The sequence below is a fragment of the Pseudochaenichthys georgianus genome, chromosome 17 (genome assembly GCF_902827115.2).
Source record: "Pseudochaenichthys georgianus chromosome 17, fPseGeo1.2, whole genome shotgun sequence".
Taxonomy (NCBI): Eukaryota; Metazoa; Chordata; class Actinopteri; order Perciformes; family Channichthyidae; genus Pseudochaenichthys; species Pseudochaenichthys georgianus.
Genome location: NC_047519.1, coordinates 14,191,016 through 14,210,340, shown reverse-complemented (window position 1 = coordinate 14,210,340; position 19,325 = coordinate 14,191,016). Strand labels below are relative to the sequence as shown.

The 19,325-nt window shown below is 40.2% G+C and overlaps 1 protein-coding gene across 1 annotated transcript; it reads left to right on the top strand.

Annotated features, from left to right (window-relative positions):
- The first annotated feature begins 12,936 nt into the window (after positions 1 to 12,936).
- On the top strand, positions 12,937 to 17,993 carry LOC117462811 (uncharacterized protein CXorf38). Its single transcript, XM_034105140.2, has 6 exons — positions 12,937 to 13,218; positions 14,728 to 14,862; positions 15,360 to 15,482; positions 15,566 to 15,715; positions 16,537 to 16,722; positions 16,815 to 17,993. The coding sequence occupies exons 1-6, from the start codon at positions 13,012 to 13,014 to the stop codon at positions 16,923 to 16,925; spliced, it is 912 nt and encodes a 303-aa protein (XP_033961031.1). The 5' UTR covers positions 12,937 to 13,011; the 3' UTR covers positions 16,926 to 17,993.
- The last annotated feature ends 1,332 nt before the right edge of the window (positions 17,994 to 19,325 follow it).

Here is a 19,325-nt window from a genome sequence, read left to right as displayed (position 1 = left end):
AAACCTGAATCTGCATGGTATCGTGTCAAAACACTCGTCCTGCGATGTTTGATTGGACAAATAGTTTGACATTTTGGGAATTTGAAGTAAGATCGATACTACGCTTTAAAAGCTTGCACTGTAAAATAAATAAAAAAATTGATTTATCTCTCGTTTTTATACAGTAAATGTGTATCTATATTTTATTTACAGTTTTTATTTGTTTTTCTTGAACTACATACAAATGTACCTCATTATATTAATGTTTATTTAAAATGTATTTGTTGTAATTTTTTAATTATGCTGCTAAGAATTTGTGACAGTCGTTTTCAATTTTTTACTAGCCTACATACAATTACCGACCTTATCTGTTTGCTAGAAAATAGTCAAGTGCATACATCCTGGTAAAACCACAACCTATTCTTTATTGATTTTGTATGAATTAAACAAATAAGGTTTATCTTGTTTATTAATGAGCTTTTGTGTTGCTAATAGGTTGATTTACCTTTAAAGATAGCCAAGCAAGCTGTTTCCCGCCGTTTTCAGTCTTAATGCTAAGCTAACTGACTGATGGCTAGCTTATCCTCCAGATAGTTTTGTAAGAAACATCAATGTTTTCATCCGATCGGCAAGAAAGTGGTCATTCCCAAAATGTCTAACTACTTCTTTAAACATTACCTTCTTTCATGCTGATAAAACGAAGAATGTTACATTTAGAAGTCTAAGGTCACAGTGAGGGCAGCACTTCCGCCACTGTGAGAAAAATGAAGACAGAGTGAGAATGCGGTTCAGGTTGTAGAAGCCTGTGGTCAGCGTGAATTAATGTGATGTTTTTTATTCACAGCCAACTGTGTATGTGTTGAATGAGATTTATCGCGTATGTTTTTTCGCCTCATAAACACTAAACTCACACACACCTACTGCTCACACGCCTCCGTCTTAACCACGCAATTTTTCCGAGCTTTGCAAAATGCATTGATAAGCAAGTGCACGCACACACACACACACACACACACACACACACACACACACACACACACACACACACACACAGACACACACACACACACACACATATACACTGCAGTGTGAAATTGGGTCAGCAGTGGAGAGTGGGCTTTAATGCTGAGCACATACGCTCTCTAAAACTGATCTGCATATTCATGTGGGTGGCGATCAAAATGACACACACACACACACACACACACACACAAGTAGACAAATACAGTTACATGCACACATAAATAAGTACATGCATGTTCACATTGGCCTCAACTTAACCATCCCACACACGTGCCCACATGCATTTCACACACACACACACACACACACACACACACACACACACACACACACACACACACACACACACACACACACACACACACACACACACACACACACACACACACACACACACACACACACACACAGACAACAAGCACAAAGCAAACCCTGCATCTCATAGATATTGCAACTGTCAGAGAGCCACAGGGGGCATTTATGTTCAACTCATTCTAATTCTGTGGCTAAAAATGAGCTTCTTCCTCTCCCAGCTGTACCATGTCAATCATTTTTCTCCTTTTCCTTTTCCTTCACTTCCTTCATTCCCCCTTTTTCTCCCGCTGGCCAAAGCTGTGACCATCTTTTAAAGCAGTCTGGTTTATGCTGGCTGCCCAGCAGAACAGCTCTCATTACTTTAGGATTTGCGAGTGAGTTGTAACATTGTCAAAAGTCTTAGAGAGTGCTCACAGAAATATGGGAAGTATGGGGGAGAGAAATGGGGGAAGATGGAGAGAGGGAGAGGTCTGTCCTCGAGGATATACTTGTCAAAAAAAACTATTTTGTGTTTCTGACTTTTTCGGTGATGAACAACCGTTTGCTCTGACAAAGCATTTTCCTGCTTATTTGCAGATGGAGGGAGGAGACGGGGCTCAAGTTGGAACGTGAGAAACTGAAAGGATGTAACAAAGGATTCAGAGCCAGTAAGCAGATAGCTCTGAAGGCCGCTAGGGGCCGAGGGGGAGGAGGGGGGAAAGGGGGAGGGAAGGGGTGGTTGTGCAGGCTGGTGGTGTCTTTTGAAGAGAGAGATGGTAGGGGAAAGAGAAAGGAGGAGACGGAGAGAATGAGACAGATAGAGAGTGTGTGTCTCCTGTGTATGTGTTTGGGGACCCACACAGTGAGGCCTGAGCATGTGATTTATTTCAGAATACTAATGTCTCTTTGATCTCCTCTGCTTAAAAAAACACCCTGCTGGGATTGTGGGCACACACATACACACACGCATGCACACAAATGCATATAAGTATTGTATTAATTTAATATACAAGCTAGCACATGCCCGTACCTGCGAGCACACATGCACACATTAATATTGTTGTGTCCCCTCGACTGACTGAGGACTCATTTATGCTCACACTTGCACATTCAGTCACACACCCACACACATACTCCAGGGCTTCTAATCTACTTTAACTATCCTCAAATCCATAGAGATCCAATTACAAAGATAGAGGGATATTTGTTTTTCTCTTTGCATCCTAAAAGACTAATTACATTTTCATGTAAAGATGAAATTAATTGATACAACACAAACGTCTTTTCATTTTCATAATTGTAATGTAATATGTTTTAATTGGGGATCCTGTGACTGTTTCTGCCTACCTCAGCTGCATTTCCAGGCCTATTATCCTGTACTACAGTCACAAAAAGCCCCTCAGAATATTGATGTACTCCACTTACCTTTTTTTCTTCTATCATTTCATCATTATTCCAAGTCAGGGTCATGGGGCTAGAGCATATCCCAGAATGCAATGGGCCAAGGCATTTATTCAAAAGAGCTAGCACAGGCAAGCAAATACTAATATGGAGATTTTTCAGACCTCCTCAGTTGTTGGTCTAATACCATAAAGAAGAAAGAAGACAGTGCATTCCTTAAACATATAGGCATCACATACGTAGAAGAACCCTGTTTATGAATGAGGCAAATTAAAATGAAACAATATGCGTTCATACCAGTCTATGGTTCATACATACAGACAAATTACTACTTTCTATTGCAGGTCCACTTCTCAGAGTCTACAGCCATGCTAACAGCTATGTGATGCTGTAAGGTGGGGTAGGTAATTTTGGAGAAACCAGCTCGAGTGCGCTAGAATTTGAAAATACACAACCGGAAAAAATCTGCCACTTCCTTACAGAGCCCCTCCTCCAACACATACGAACGTGCACATGACCAATGAGGGCACGAGATAAGTTTGTGCACAGATGGAAGGCTGACAGGCAGGTAGGCCATCCAGTTATTTTAGCCGGGCAGGCTAAAATGATTGGTCGTGCTTTTTACAGCGCCACGGCTTCCACAGATGAATTTTTTGTCAAAGCACTTAAAATATGCATTGCTATCGGGATGTTAAGTACGGTGGCCCTGAAGTGCAAGACACCACAGAATTTCACAAAACACAACAGCATTTCACAAAATGCCGCAGCATTTCACAAAACACCGCAGCACCATTTCAGAAAACGCCACGGAAAGGGTATTCCTTAGGGAGAACACTTCTTGTTTGTGATTGGACAGAGCCAGAGAAGCACTGCTGTGATTGGTTGTTTTTTCTGCCAGTCAAGAAATAACGCTTCGTGATTGGCCCAACACATCAGCCGAGATGTTAGCACACACTCAGAGCTCACAGCTCCTCATATCTGTTCAGAAACTGGACAAAAGTTAAACATATACAAAACACAGACTGTCTATGTCATGGCAAATACAGTCGCTGCTTTATTTATGTCTGTATGACGTTGTTGTGAGTGTGGACGGAGCAGCTACAGGTTAGTTTAGCCTGATCGATCCGATTCCGATAGTATTTACATGGAGATACGGCCTCGCGTCTTGTTTGAATGACAGGAGTAAACACAGAATTAATGCTTTATTAATTCATGGTTTTTAAGGGGCTTATCTCCATGTCAATACTATGGTAGACCACCCAATATTCGCATCGCTCTAATCGCTCGAGTTTCACCGCGGCTGTCAGCTGTGTTTGCTCCCGTCATTCAAACAAGACTCGCTGGAGAGGGGGCGGGGCGTATCTCCATGTAAATCCTATGGGAGATACCAACTACAACACAATTAACATATTTGACCGTGATTTAATTGTAATACACGTTTTAAAGTGATGCCGAAGTAACTACATACTGATAACGGTTAGTAAAAACCATGAATTAACGCTTTGACAAGTCTGCAGACAAGACGGCAGGCGAAAAGCTTTTAAAATGCGTGTTTTCTGAATGGAATCGGATCCATCAGGCTAAACCATAGACTGTATATATAAATGGACGTAGTGTCCGTGACGTCACCCATAGGATTCTGCAGAGTTGCCGTGAAGCCCTTAGTAGGCGGAGTCGGCCACTAACGGGCTCGACTGTGACGTCAGAGTCTAATCCCGCCTGCTCCAAATAAGGGCAAAGAGGCGGAACCGAGGTGGGACCTGCTGCCTCCGAACTGGAAGTAAACAGAGCTCGCTCAGGCTAAGAAGCTAAGCAAACATGAAATACATGCATACCAAGATAATAAAATCCCCAAGCTCCAGACACGCCCAGCTCCAAGCTTTTTTTGAAGCTGTAGTGTGGACGCTCCGTAATAAGAACTGGATACAGCGTGGGTGGCTGGGCCTCATTCATTCCTATGAGAGTTGCTCGCATGATGACAAAATGGCCCAACTTTTGAGAGAGCGAAACGTCACAGATTACCCGGCATGCCTGAGAAGTACCCGTATGTACACTCATAGAGCATGCGCAACTTTAACCACGCCGCCCAAAAGGCTCATTCACATTAAGCACGTGAATTTGCGTACACGTAACAGCACCGCGTGTTCATGACAGCATGGTACTGGGCTGAAGTCGAATAGTCCATTTAGCTTAGGAACCTTCCTAAAGGAGTGAAATGACCCGGAAGTCCCTCAGTGGCAGCCATGATAAGTGCCGTTCGAATTCTCTAGAATGATGAGAATGATAGGAAAGGAGGTTTCAAACTTCCTTTATAACCTCCTTTAGCTTAGGAACCACTGGACCTCCCTAACCGACAGGAGAAGCGAAAATGCTGCCCCACAATGCCTTGCAGCCGCAGCATTTGCCGTCACTCAACAGTCGGCCGTTCACAGAAACAACCGATTATGACCGAGAAATTATATCATGAAAGTTACAGTGCTTATTAAGCATTTTAAAACGTAGGTGGTACGTTGTCAAAGTGCTTTGTTTTGAACGTTCATCAGTATTATAATCAAAAAGAGAAATATGAACGTTAGTTTTCACTGAAATGATCAAATAAAGTCAACATTTCAGTCTTTACTGAGCTGTGTGGGGTTTGTTCAACTTTTAAAAGATGTTTGAATGGTGATATACACAGTGATAGATGTTAAGGACTAACGTTTATAATAAATACATTTGTATTGATTTTAAGATCTTTTCATAGTTCATACAATCTTTGGGATCATTAGGTCAGGTAGAGACCGGTCTCAAGTCAACACCATTATAGACATAATGGTCAACACTGCTGCAGACTCGCTGTTTGAGAGAGGGGTCTGCCTGCAGACACCTTGTATTATAGTTACTATCAGTACAGCCGCAGCGCCACTTTCCGAACAGGAAATGCACGCAAATACAAAATAAAATAGTACTGACACTTATTATATACATAAAGTATATATAGATATATATATAAATAGGGACACCTTGTATTGTTTGGACACAGGCCGTGGGGGGACACCCGAGACCGGTAGAAATTGGGTGAAATAGCCAAAAAAATAATAAAACCGGGGTAAAGTGAAAAAAATTGTCCGAAAATAGGCACTCGTGAGGAGGGCAGGGTCCCCTGTCAACTCCCGTTACATTCCTCCATGGTGTCATTTGAGTGAAACACTTTTACGAGAACCAGGCTGGGGGGGTCAAAAGGGCTTGACTAAGGCTGACCCAAAGTGCACTGTGGTCGGACTCATCACCTCCGTGATGAGTCTCCATTGTGATTTGAAAACTTCCATCAAACGAGTCCTTTGGTGGGCGGGAAAAAAACGCGTCAGAATCGTCACTTCCTGTACTGACAGTGGAGGTGTCCTGAGAGTGGAGGTCTGCACCGGAACTGTCCTGAGAGTGGAGGTCTGCAGGCTGCTATGATCAATTGTGAGTTAAAACTTTATCTAAAAAGTAAAGCTGATGATGGATTACTGTGGTGGAGTTAAAATAACAATAGCCTATTTCTTTTTTAAATGTGATGGAGTAAACGGATAGTAGGCTAACTGTGATTATTCATGTTAAGTAGCCCACAAGTAACTAAAACAATTGCAAGTGCAATAAGAAGCTACAGGATCTAATCTACGTCGGTAATATTAACTTTATTTAATACAACATTTACGGTACAAGATTTACATCATACAGCCCATGTAGTATAATATTTTACAAATAATGAATTACAGCAAACATGTGCAATATATCCATTATTACAGCTCCGTGGGCTGGCAGTAAGGCGATATGATCCGTTGTTATTGTGCATCCATGGGTAAAGAGAAACTCATGTAGTACTGAACACGTAACATGAACGTGCCGGGCGGCGCGGTCCCGTGGGTTAGATGCGCGTTCATAATGCAGAGGGAAATAACTCAGAATAACGTTATTAGCACATTTTTACAACTTGAGGAACGAATGTTTTTAATAAGGGCTATACAAACGTTCATACTGGGTAGTTTATTTAGTTTAAAAAAAAATATCCAACGAGTAACAGACCACTCTTTCCCCATGTAAGTCAATGGGAAAAAGTGTTTCCGGGCCCAGCAACCTAAAGGAAGTGTAGTACCGCCGTTTGACCAGCACGAATATTCTCATCAAACTCCGGCGCACTTCCTGGGGGGTTGCTGCAGACTCGCTGTTTGAGGGATTGATAGCCCACTCCCCCTCCACACCGCTCCACACTCGTTGCTTTGGAACAGCCCTCAATATGGCGGACCCTCCGCGTGAACGCGCAAACCGAGGGGTAGGGTGTAGGGGTAGGGTGTAGGGGGCGGTTTGGGAATGGGCTATAGGATTGGGACATATTTCGCTGTCGGGTGTTGACCAATCACGAAGCGTCATTTCTTGACTGGCAGCAAAAACAACCAATCACAGCAGTGCTTCTCTGGCTGGCTCTGTCCAATCACAAACAAGAAGTGTTCTCGCTAAAGGAATACCCTTTCCGTCCAATGTGAAATGCTGTGGTGTTTTCTGAAATGCTGTGGTGTTTTCTGAAATGCTGTGGTGTTTTCTGAAATGCTGTTGTGTTTTCTGAAATGCTGTGGCGTTTTGTCAAATGCTGTGGCGTTTTCTGAAATGCTGAAGTGTTTTCTGAAATGCTGTGGCGTTTTGTCAGATGCTGTGGCGTTTTCTGAAATGCTGTAGCGTTTTGTGAAATGCTGTGGTATTTTCTGAAACACTGTAGTGTTTTCTGAAATGCTGTGGTGTCTTCCACTTCAGGGCCACCGTGTAAGAGCATTCCATGGAATATAACAAAAAGTGTATCTCGAGCCGGTTTCTCAAACGTACCTACCCCACCTTTAGGCACAGCTGTGATTTTCAGATTTCAGCCCACAATGACAATGCTAAAATGCCAATGTTTTCCAAGTAGCCTACGATGTTTTGCTCATGTGTTTACCATGTTCACCATTTTCATATAATGTGAAAGCATGCTGACATTAACTGATTGGCACTAAACGAAATGTTTTTAGTTTTGCAGGTATTGGACAAATTCTAATTCTGAAGTCTTGATAGTGCTACATGTCAGAAGATAGTTGAGAATTCATTATTGAGAATCAAGCAAACAATTGGGTTTATACAGCAAATATACAGTATACACATTCATATGCTATTTTACAGCTAACAGTTTTGGGGTTATCCACGCTCATTCTGGAAGATGTATGAAATCAGCTGGAACAGGAGTACACAACCTAGATGTCTTAAGATAATACCAACCTTAATAGTACTGTTCAAAGAAGCTGACAGGACTACTTGGTGAGGAGAGCAATGAAAAGCTATTACCGTTTGGTATTATTTCGCTGTTGGTCAGTTGGAATACCAAACTTCTTCAAAAACTGTTGGATAGATTTTCCGGATGACAAACACTGTGCTGCTGTGAATCAAACCCCTTATGGAAGTTGGCATCACCAAGCTGCTACCTCTGCTGCGAGGAGGAGGATGGAAAAACCCAGAAGAGCCGGGCCAGCAGCTGCATGCACTGATGTCCCCGAGCTGTATTTTCTGACAGATTTCATGTATCAACTGAGATAGAAGCTAGACTAACCTCCTGTTTCAAGCCTAAGCAGTATAGGGAAACTCATGCAGAAGACACACACTTTAACCAGGCCCGGTTCTACGGGGGTGCATAAGGGTGCATTGCACCCTCAGTTGAGTCGTTATGCACCCTCATTTGAAAAATTGAAAAGTGAAACAAATTAAAAGTGAAAAATATTACATTTTGCCTACTATTACTAACAATAGTAGTAGTCATAATAATAATAAGAAGAAGAAGAATATAGTTGAAATAAAATAAATTGTAATTGTGGTTGAATAGCATTGTCTGCTGCATTTATTTGATCAATTTAAACGGTAAGTAACGTTATTATGTCAGGTGCGCGTGACCTGTGCCGCTGCACATTCATCATCTGCAAGGTGCTGACACAGCAGTCAGTGATGGATCAGAAAATGGTTAAAACAACCAGCCCTTATCGCCAGCATACACTGCATCTACTGCAGGTAATAACAGTTCAGATCATGGGGACATTACGTTACTGTCGTGGACACTAACGTCCTCCTGCCCGCCTCGCCCATAGAGGCGGAGCAGCCACAGCCGTCTTCGTTGCCCCAAACACCGCCACTCCTCGGCGGCCCGCAAGTGCCAGAGGACCTCTGCAAAACAGAGCCTGCCCAGGTGTATTTAAAAAGTACCCAACATTTTTCAGCTCATGGTTGCAAAACAGAGATTGGCTGGAATATTCATGTAAAAAAGATGCCATCTTCTGCTATGCATGAAGACATTTCGGTTCAAGTAAGTCAGATGCCTTCACCACAACTGGCTACTACAACTGGCGCCATGCATGCTCTTATAGGCTATGTGATAAGGGACTGGGAAGGCATAATCAAGCAAAGAGCACATAGATCCATAAATCTCTTAATGTTGCTCTCAAAGTACACCAGATTGATGGTTTTAACTTCAATATTTAAAAAAAAATCCCCCGGACCCCCCCAGAGGAGGTGAGGACCCCCATAGAGAGTGTTAGGTCCACTCCCCACTTAAAAAAATAACACTTTACCACTGCACCCTCTCTAATCTCAGATGCACCCTTAGTCATTTTGTTCTGGAACCGGGCCTGACTTTAACTCAGTGACAAAATGCTTTATTATTTATTTAGAGCAGCTGCACTAGAGCCATACGGTAAATGACATATAGGACTAGTAGTTCGTAGGAAATTATTAACCAAAGCTGTATTTCCCTTTACAAAGCATACATCTTTTAGCTCAATGTTTGGTTATCCTCCACAGACCTTTGTGATTTAGGATCACTCTCAATGCTCTCAGACAACCCAGTCTCACGGCATTTCGTATTCACCAACACGTTTTTTAATCTATTGATTCGTGTTCACCAACACGATTTGCCCCTTTTTTCGTGTTGCACAGCACGATTTTAAAAGCAATGTATTTCTACTGGTAACGTGTTTCGTGCCTGCAGGCTGCAGCACGTCTTTTTCTCCGGTCGGGTCGTGGAAGACCGGAAGCTGTGTGGTTCATAAAAACATGTTCTTACTCAATATCAAGCCACAATTATTGCTTTTATTTTAAATCGTATAATTTCGGACTTTTGTTGCCGTCTGTGAGGAAAATAAATGGGGCTCAGAGCCTCAGGATACTGAAATCTGTATTTTTAAATATTGTTTTCCTTCTAATTTGTTATTCTTTTCAAAATAACACACTGTTATTTACTTACCAATAACACACAATTATCCTTGCTTTTATTTATTGGTTTAATTCCATAATCTCGGGCTTTTTTGGTGTCCGTCAGGAACTGAACTTCAAAATAAAAATAACCGGAAACAGACGTAGGCCTATAAGGGACATTTCGAGCATCATTGCGATTGTCAACATTTCTGAGTTTAGGATGGCCGAAGACACTACACTACCCATAATCCCCAGCTATCGTTTAGGACTACAGTCCGGTTACACAGAGCGTCAAACAGCTGTGTGAAATGGAACGAAACCACGCCAGACTATCCAAAACTGGAATCGAACACCCCCCCCAGAACTACACATGCTGGCTATTGTGTTTCGCAAAATGTTCTATGGGACGTCTCTACTGAACGTTTTCGTTTTTCCCACAATTAGAAGTTGCCATTATTAAACACATTGGTGTTATCAAATGTAAAACGTATAATTAATAAATGGGTGAAAATCACTTGTGTCCATAATGCGCAGCATTAATATATACCCACATGACAGCTCATTGTTACTTTGTAATTCTACTCCACTACAATTCAGAGGTTAACCTGGTATTTTTACTCCACTGCATTTATTTGAGTTACTTTGCAGATTCTGATTAATTATGTGACATATAAACAACCCTTAAATCAGACTTTAGTTACACCTGAGTAAAATTCAGGTAAGGTGATTGTCAAGTGCCAACAATCAGGAGAGATATTTGATAGTTGGTGCTTGAGAAGACTAAACATGTATCTGCAATTGACATGAATGGAAACAAGTAATAAAGTATATTCATTACTCGTTATTCTCTACTAATAGTTAATTAAAGACTGTATATTATGGCTATTTTGCACATCCCTTTCAAGATTTTCAAAGGTTTATTGACATCATACACAACTACGGTGCAATGAATGAAAAACATGGGTCACAGGTTCCTCAACAGTGCATTACAAGACATCTATCAATATGTGTATACCTCCACCATTAAACTGTCATATTCTGCACATTTCTTATTCTATCTACATACATAAGAGTATAATTAATGTGTATAATATCAGTTAAAATAAGTGCTTCAACATAGTTAACATTGCAGGAAAGCAATATATTAGACGTTAATTACTTTGTCAGGCTTAATATTTAATATGTAATGTTTAAATAAAGGTGAATCCGTTTTTCTGTTTTGCACCTCCTCCTATTAATATCTGTGTACATCCTGCACTAAACTGTTTTATTGTAGAGATCACTTATAGTATCTTCTTGATTTTTTATATTCTATATTTCTATATTTATACTTTCCCCCTATGAAAGTATGTACTCTTAATATTTTTTTTATCAAATATAACATAAAAACAATAATTCAATAACGTGCTTTAACCACTAGGAGGTGCACACAAGGTACACACAGCCATAATAACTTTGTATTATTAGTGTGTATGTACAACATCTGAAGATGTATAGTTTTATGCATGCTTTCACATCATTTTACAGCATATTGCTATACTATTTCAGACTCAGTATTTACATTCTTACATTCAAAGAAAATCAGTAGTTTCTTTAAAAACTACAGTCCTTCTCTATCAGCTGTGTTATGGTGTAAATATAACCTATCTATGAATTAGATCAAATGTAAAAGTCAGCCGAATTAGTGTTGATACTGCAAGGAGACGTATTGTGTGAAGAGAAATTGAAGATGTTGTTTAATTGTTGATATATTTATGATCCACGTCAAGTATTCAGTTTCGGTGGCATTTCTTCCAGTTTTTCCAAAGGTCTTCTCATCAGGGCTCTATAAATAAAGAACTACGGCAGATCTGTAATATGTAATGCAGCCGAACCGTGTATTACAATGCCGTTATGTGATGACTTTCAAAGAGAAAAGCAACAGCACTCGGAATTAAGTATTATTTTATTCTTTTAAAATGTTTTCCGGATTTCATATAATATAAACACCAAATCCCAGCATGCATTGCGGCTAACACATCCAATCAGCGAGCTTAAAACCATAGCTGAGGATCTTGGGTAATCGCTTGAAATGCCTACGTCTGTTTCCGGTTATATTTATTTTGAAATTCAGTTCCTGACGGACGCCAAAAAAGCCCGAGATTATGGAATTAAACCAATAAATAAAAGCAAGGATAATTGCGTGTTATTGGTGAGTAAATAACAGTGTGTTATTTTGAAAAGAATAACAAATTAGAAGGAAAAAAAGATTTAAAAAATACAGATTTCAGTATCCTGAGGCTCTGAGCCCCATTTATTTTCCTCACAGACGACAACAAAAGTCCGAAATTATACGATTTAAAATAAAAGCAATAACTGTGGCTTGATATTGAGTAAGAACATGTTTTTATGAACCACACAGCTTCCGGTCTTCCACGACCCGACCGGAGAAAAAGACGTGCTGCAGCCTGCAGGCACGAAACACGTTACCAGTAGAAATACATTGCTTTTAAAATCGTGCTGTGCAACACGAAAAAAAGGGGCAAATCGTGTTGGTGAACACGAATCAATAGATTAAAAATCGTGTTGGTGAACACGAAATGCCGTGAGACTGGGTTGTCTCAGAACAGTTAGAGTCTAGCTAAACATGTATGGAGCATTTAGCAGCTGAGGATATTTAACTCAGGAGTTGGAAGAAACTAAATAAGTAAAGATTATTCCAAGGATGAGCATTTCACTACTAAAACACTGCTGGACTCATGATGGATAGTTAAAGAAAGAAAAAAGATCAAAATAAATGCATCTGAACTAAACATACCGTGAACATGTCTTGTCATGTAAGCCACCTTTTATGTTTGCAGAAACTGAAAGCCTCTATAATGTTGGACACCCTTATAGCAGGTGATTTTTTTGGGTGGGAGCTGCTTTTCGAACAAGACCTGACCTGGACAAACATGAGCATAACAGCGTCGTGTTTCCAAAGCAGAGGGCGCCATCTTGTGGCTGATATGTTACCAGCACGGAGAGGGTGGAGCTAAATATGGGAAGTTAGCCTGAACTTGCCCTGCTTGTAATGTTTTGATATCGGGAACTTCGGGAAGTAAGGCCGTCATGGTTCATGAGGAGCTCTCGGCCCGTCTCAACGACAGAGGGTACACAAACTGGTTGAAAGCAGGCCAGTGTCTGATCATCCTGAAGAACGGACTGCAGCCCTTCATCAGCCGCCACATGAAGGATTTCCATGGAGACCTGCTCAATCAAAACGCTCTGCTCCGGAAACCGTGTGAGACTGCTTCATGCAAGCCCAAAGGGAACAAGGTTAGATTATCCTGTAAATTCTGTTTGGTCTTGCTATTTAAATTCTTGTTTCTACTCCACTTTAATGTGGTAAACTGCAGGGGTTTAGAGTAATTTAGTAGATTTCACTAAAGTAGGCTACAAGTATAACTTTGAGGGACGTGTAGGCTACTTTACTTGAGTAGTTCAACGTTTTGCTACTTTGTACTTCTACTACACATCGAGTTAAAACGTGTACTTTTGCTCTTTTTTTTTACTCCACAATACATTTAGTTACTTTGCAGATTTGGATTAGTAGTGTGACATATAATCAACACTGAAATAAGACTTTATTTACACCTGGAGTAAATTTAAAAGCTACCCTGCTGTATACAGTAAGTAATTCAAATGAGCTGCAGCTTCACCAGCTTTGATAACACTTTGATGGATCAAATTATAAACAATGAAACAATAAACTGCATAATGATGAGTGGTACTTTGCTGCTAATACTAATGTAAGGTACTTTTACCTAAGTAACATTTTGATTGCAGGTATTTTACTTGTAACAGTGTATTCCTAGACTGATGTATTTCTACTTTTACTAAAGTACAATATATGAGTACTTCTTCCATCTCTGATTGTTGGGGAAATATTTTCCTAGGCCCATAACTTTGACCCAGTTTATCAGTTTGTACAGCCCTCACTGAGCACAGGCCTGCATCCTTGGACTGCTGTGCTCTCTGTTCTGTCTCCCTATTGCTGCCTGTTGGTGTCAGCTGATAGAGGTGCTATAGTGCTTTGCCTGTTTTATCTTGTTATGGACAATGTAGATTATTCTCTCAGAACCAGCTAAATACATGGGTCTGGGGTAGAGATCTTCAGAATTGGTTTGGCAACCACAGTGTCACCTCGTGGCGCCAGCTCATGTCCTGTCAGTTCTCCGGCCGTTAACTCCATAATAAACCCTCAGTGTTTGCCATCAAGCTCCAGCTCTCTCGTCTCCATTGCTCCAGAAGTTTCCATCACACTGGTAAACTGTGATACACAGTTATTATGAGTTGACTGACCATATCATCCCATATGGCCAATTTGCTCCTACAATAGCTATAGTGGTAGTGATGTGCTTTAATGAACACATCGTTTTGAATAGCTTTAGTGTTGGGTATGAACTGTGTGTGAACTGTGTACAGTATGTGTAGGAACTTTCCGGTGCTACGTTCAATATTACTTAGATTGTAGGAATAAAAAAATGTATGCAGTTGAACCTTTTTTTGATGATCGTCAATGTATTGAATAGAAGTTGAGGGGCAGTAGCTACCAGTTTCACTTTTATTTACAGTTTATGTATTGCAGGTGCATGTACTATAGTGTAACAGAGAAACTGACATATTATCCATAAAGTATCAAAACAATTTTTTGTAATGTCCAATAGATATACAATGTTAACAGTACTGCGAAAAAAGTTCATCTGCACAACACCGTGTGTGTGTGTGTGTGTGTGTGTGTGTGTGTGTGTGTGTGTGTGTGTGTGTGTGTGTGTGTGTGTGTAGCTCTCCTCAGCATGCAGTACGTGTTCAGAGTGGCAGACAGTGATCCTGAGACACCACCGACAGTCAGAAGCCACAGTGAACTGGGATAACTGTTACCCTACCAACTGGAGAACAGACCACTGGGAACTGGCCAAGGTAATCCACAGACTAGTCGACACACACTTAACTTAAATCTGATGTTAATGTCATTAAATATAATCATATCATTTTATATACATTGTGAAAGAGTAGAGTAAAAAGAACATTACAAATTATTTTTAAGTCATAGGAGAGAAAGAAAAGTATAAAATACAGATGTCTGTGAAGCAGGAGACGGACATTTTTATGGTTTATTTAATTGAAGGAATTATTATAAAGATGTATTGATTGTTATGTGTTGATCAACTAATCAATTCATCACAAACAAATCATTATATTAATTGTCACAATAACCAATTAACTGACTCAGTTCTGTGTGTCTGTGCAGTAAAGTGAAAACCACATGCAGCATTTAGAAGTGTCTAAAAGTGATGGATACATGCAATTTATAGAAGACATAATCGGCAAAAGTGAAGTCAATGTGCAACATAGTCAAATGTAATAATCTCAAAATGATCTGTGGATTCATCCTCTGTCTGTCTCTGTTTCTCCAGGCCTACATGCCTCGGGGTCAGGGGAAAATTAAGGGGGCCGATCAATGTGATGCCTCGGCTCTGCTCAACCTGATCAACTACTGTGACTCTTTCCAGTTTGTGGATCCAAAAGTTGTGAGAGAGGTAAACTGTCAAAAAGTTTCAAATGGGCATTAAGACAGAGAGTGAAAACACATATATTCAGACCAACATGTGCGATGTTCCAGGTGATTCGTTACAGGAACGAGTTGATGCATTCCTGTGAGTTGCGTGTGAAAGATGAATGGATGACACAGTTTCAGAATGCTTTGACGAGGCTCATGCGGCAGTTCAGCAACGTGCCACAGATGGCAGAAGTTGAAAAACAGATCAAGGAGGTGAGCATGTTTGGATTCAGATTATATTGGACCTCTGCATTTAACCCATCCTAGTAATAGGAGCAGTGGGCAGCTATTGTACTTGCCAGGGGAGCAATGGGGTGGGGTCCAGTGCCTTGTTCAAGGGCCCCATGGCAGGGCCCAGGCGGTGAACTGGGACCTCTCCAAGTACCAGTCCACACTCCATAGTAAGGCCTGTTCGGGGACTTGAACCGGTGACCCTACGGCTCCCAGGCCAAGCCCCTACAGACAGTCTGTACGACTGCTGCGAAAGCTATTAATATGTCTCTTTAGTAATCAAATAAGTCAATCTAGTTTATCAAAAACTGTTTGTCATTTCAATCAAACAAGATTTTATCCTATGTAATCCTCTCAAATTGCCCCCAGCTTGCAACATTGAGACAGACGGGTGTACTTAAAATATATACTTTTAAAAAAAAAGAGAGAAAATGAAAAGGGGATGGAAGGAGATTAAATAAAGGAGATTTCTAAACACAATTCTTTTTTCTTGTCTTTTATCGTAAACTACTAAGCATGTTTATATCGTCACAGTTAGTGTTTGAGAATCCAATTAGGACAGGATTTGAATTTAAAACATTGAAAAATGAGCTCCAATTATCAACAAAATGAGATTAGAAGAGATAACAATGTTTATCTTATGTTAAAGTTGTCTTTGTATTGTGTTTCAAAAGTATATACTGTTATTAGCATGCTAATTATTTGGTCATTGTTCCCAATAAGTAAATACTGTTATGATGTCACAGCTGCAGCCATGTTGTTTTGCATCACAGTTTGTGTGACTGTGAGTTCTGTTTGTCCAGATGCTGTCTGTTGATTTGTCAATATGTGTCTCGGGTTTGGACATCGATTCTGCCGTCATGGATGGATTAGAGTGTGATTCTGTCAGCCAATTGGAGCCCAGCCCTGACTTAATCAGCCAATGGGAAGCTGAGTTGCTACAAGAGAGGCTGCAGGAGTTACTGCACGCTGCTGATCACGATACACAGGTGCAAAGAACAAAACAGTTCACATGCACACATATATACATAATACATAGAAAGATTTCACATTACTTGGGCCGACTCTGTTTCTTCCTTAGGACACTGAGCAGCTGAAGAGTCTGAGCAGCTTCCTCCAGGCCAACAGAGATCTGGGAGAAAGGTTTTCTGCAGAGCTCCAAGCCATCGACTCACTGCAGGCCAAAGAATAAGAAGGAGGGGAGGTGAAAAAAGGAAGATCAGAATATTTATTTTATATTTACTATCGAAAATAAGTCGAGGTCAGAATTGAAGCAGGTTAGCACGATAGTTAGTGCTTAAAATAATTTGAGGGAGAGAAACTCCCTCTGCAGGAACTTTGGGATTTAAGTCTTTGCAGACCATTTAAATGCACAAAAACCTTTATAATACACTACATGAAAGGGAAAGCCCCAAAAGCGTAATAGGGCCCCTTTAAAAGTCCAAATTGTAAATAAAGATGGAATTGACAGTTACAGTCGTTTACAGTAGTTTTGTAAAAGCACAGGCTGTACTTATCACATACTTGAAATCTAAGCTTATACATTTCCAGTCCAAAGTATCTGCAAAGTATTCCACCCAACATTTAATGTGTAAAATGCACTGTCATAAAGATAAACAACTCTGACCCATAATTGTAGGAAGTATCATTTGACTTGAACCCACATTGATGTGCAAAAACAAGCTCAGTCTAATCTTATCCCTGCTTTGAAACTTCTCCTTTAACTTTTTTTAACACAATTGCGAGAAAACACATTTCTGCTAATTTGTTTCCCTTATACATTATTCTCTTCCTGTCTTATATTGCCTTACACATAAAATAATGTCCCTAGTCATTTTTACACAGCTTATACAAGGGTATACAATAAACACTGACCCTGGATCTGTTCTTGGTATCGGCCGGTACCCAATAAAACATGGACAGAAAAGTGGGGTTGGTGCATCCCTAGAAGAAATGTGTCATGCTAGCTGGTCTATGTTTGTTTTTTTAAAGAAAACATGTGTTGGGAATTTATGTAATTTTACATATTGTAATTATGTTTTGAAACCAAACTTCATTTAGCTTATTAGCTAAGGGTCTGCTTTATGAAACAGCTTTATTAACCCTGTTCAGTTTGACTGACTTGTTGGATTAAATCTATTGAAAATGCCAAAATTGTGTAACTGGCTCCCATGTTCACGATAAGGGATTTTTTAAAGTTAATTAATTTTCAATATTGTTGTTTTCGAATTGTATTAAACTGGTTTGGTGCCCCTCCAAACACTTGTGTCTGTGTGCTTTATTTGTGTTTTCGCTTGTCTAAATGTTGAGTTATGCTTTTGCTGTTTCTGTCCTGTGTATGCTCCCATTGGAACACCATGTATAACCAGGATAAATAAATAAAATCGGTCCAAAGGAGCACACATAACATATCAACTTGAATTATTAGACAAAAAATTAAGTACAAGCGCTGCATTGACATTTCAGGTTTATTTAACCAGTAAGTTTAGGCAGAGCAGAGTGTTTTTCAACCAAACTCTTTAACTGACACTTCCCTTAAATTGTTTAAATCAAAGAACAAGTCAATGACCAAGTAAGGTCAAATGTATTTTTACATGATAGTCTAAGCATAATTTAAAGGTCCCCTATTCAACTATTTTTATCAATATATATCATAGTTCTCAGTTATATACAAAACATATCTCTGAAGTGTTTCGCTCGAAATACCAAACAGATCACCAATTGTAGGATGCCATAAACACCTGTTTCAAAAGGGCTGATTCTGGGTCTGTTACTATGAAAATAAGGGGCCACTCCCCACATCCCTCTGCCAGATATGTGGTGCTCTAATGGCGCATTTCCACTGCAGCGCGTAGCACGGTTTAAGTGTCGTGCCAAACCCAGCCCGTTTTTTGTTGCATTTCCACTAGGGGTAGTTCCGGCTAACGGGTACCTTTTCATAGTTTTTCTGGCCCTCCAAAATCGTGGTTCTTTCCGAGCCAACAACCGGGCTGAATATGCTAAACTAGTGACGTCAGTGGCTACAACTACAACGAACATATTTTACCCTGATTTAATTGTAATACATGTTTCAAAAGGATGCCGAAGTAACAACATACTGATACCGGTTAGTAAAAAACATGAATTAATGCTTTGACAGGTCTGCAGACAAGACAGCAGGCGAAAAACCTTTTAAAATGCGTGTTTTCTGAATGGAGATCAGCTAAGCTAATGTTGTATATGCTCCGACCGTCCACACACTCACAACAACGGCCTACAGACATAAATAAACCAGCGACTGTATTCGCCATGACACAGACAGTACGGAGCCCCCTAGGGGACATGGAGAAGAAAATTATTTGAAAATAATAATGTTTTGCGAGATCTCGCAATACTTTTGCGAGATCTTGCAAAACCTTTCATTTAGCTCAATGTACTTCCTGGTCAGTTCGGCTGCTACGGCAACACAGAAACCACAACAATGGAGTGGTTCATCGATTTTACTTTGAGCTTGGCCTTAAATATAAAGATTAGGGCCGGGACTTTAACGCGTTAATTCAGATTAATTAATTACACAAAAATTAACGCGTTAAATCGCACTTATTTTTGCACA

Coding starts and splice junctions, on each gene's coding strand:
- LOC117462811 (XM_034105140.2), top strand. CDS start 13,012: ATGGTTCATGAGGAGCTCTCGGCCCGTCTCAACGACAGAGGGTACACA. Junction 13,219..14,727: donor GCAAGCCCAAAGGGAACAAG/GTTAGATTATCC, acceptor GTGTGTGTGTAG/CTCTCCTCAGCATGCAGTAC. Junction 15,716..16,536: donor TTGAAAAACAGATCAAGGAG/GTGAGCATGTTT, acceptor CTGTTTGTCCAG/ATGCTGTCTGTTGATTTGTC.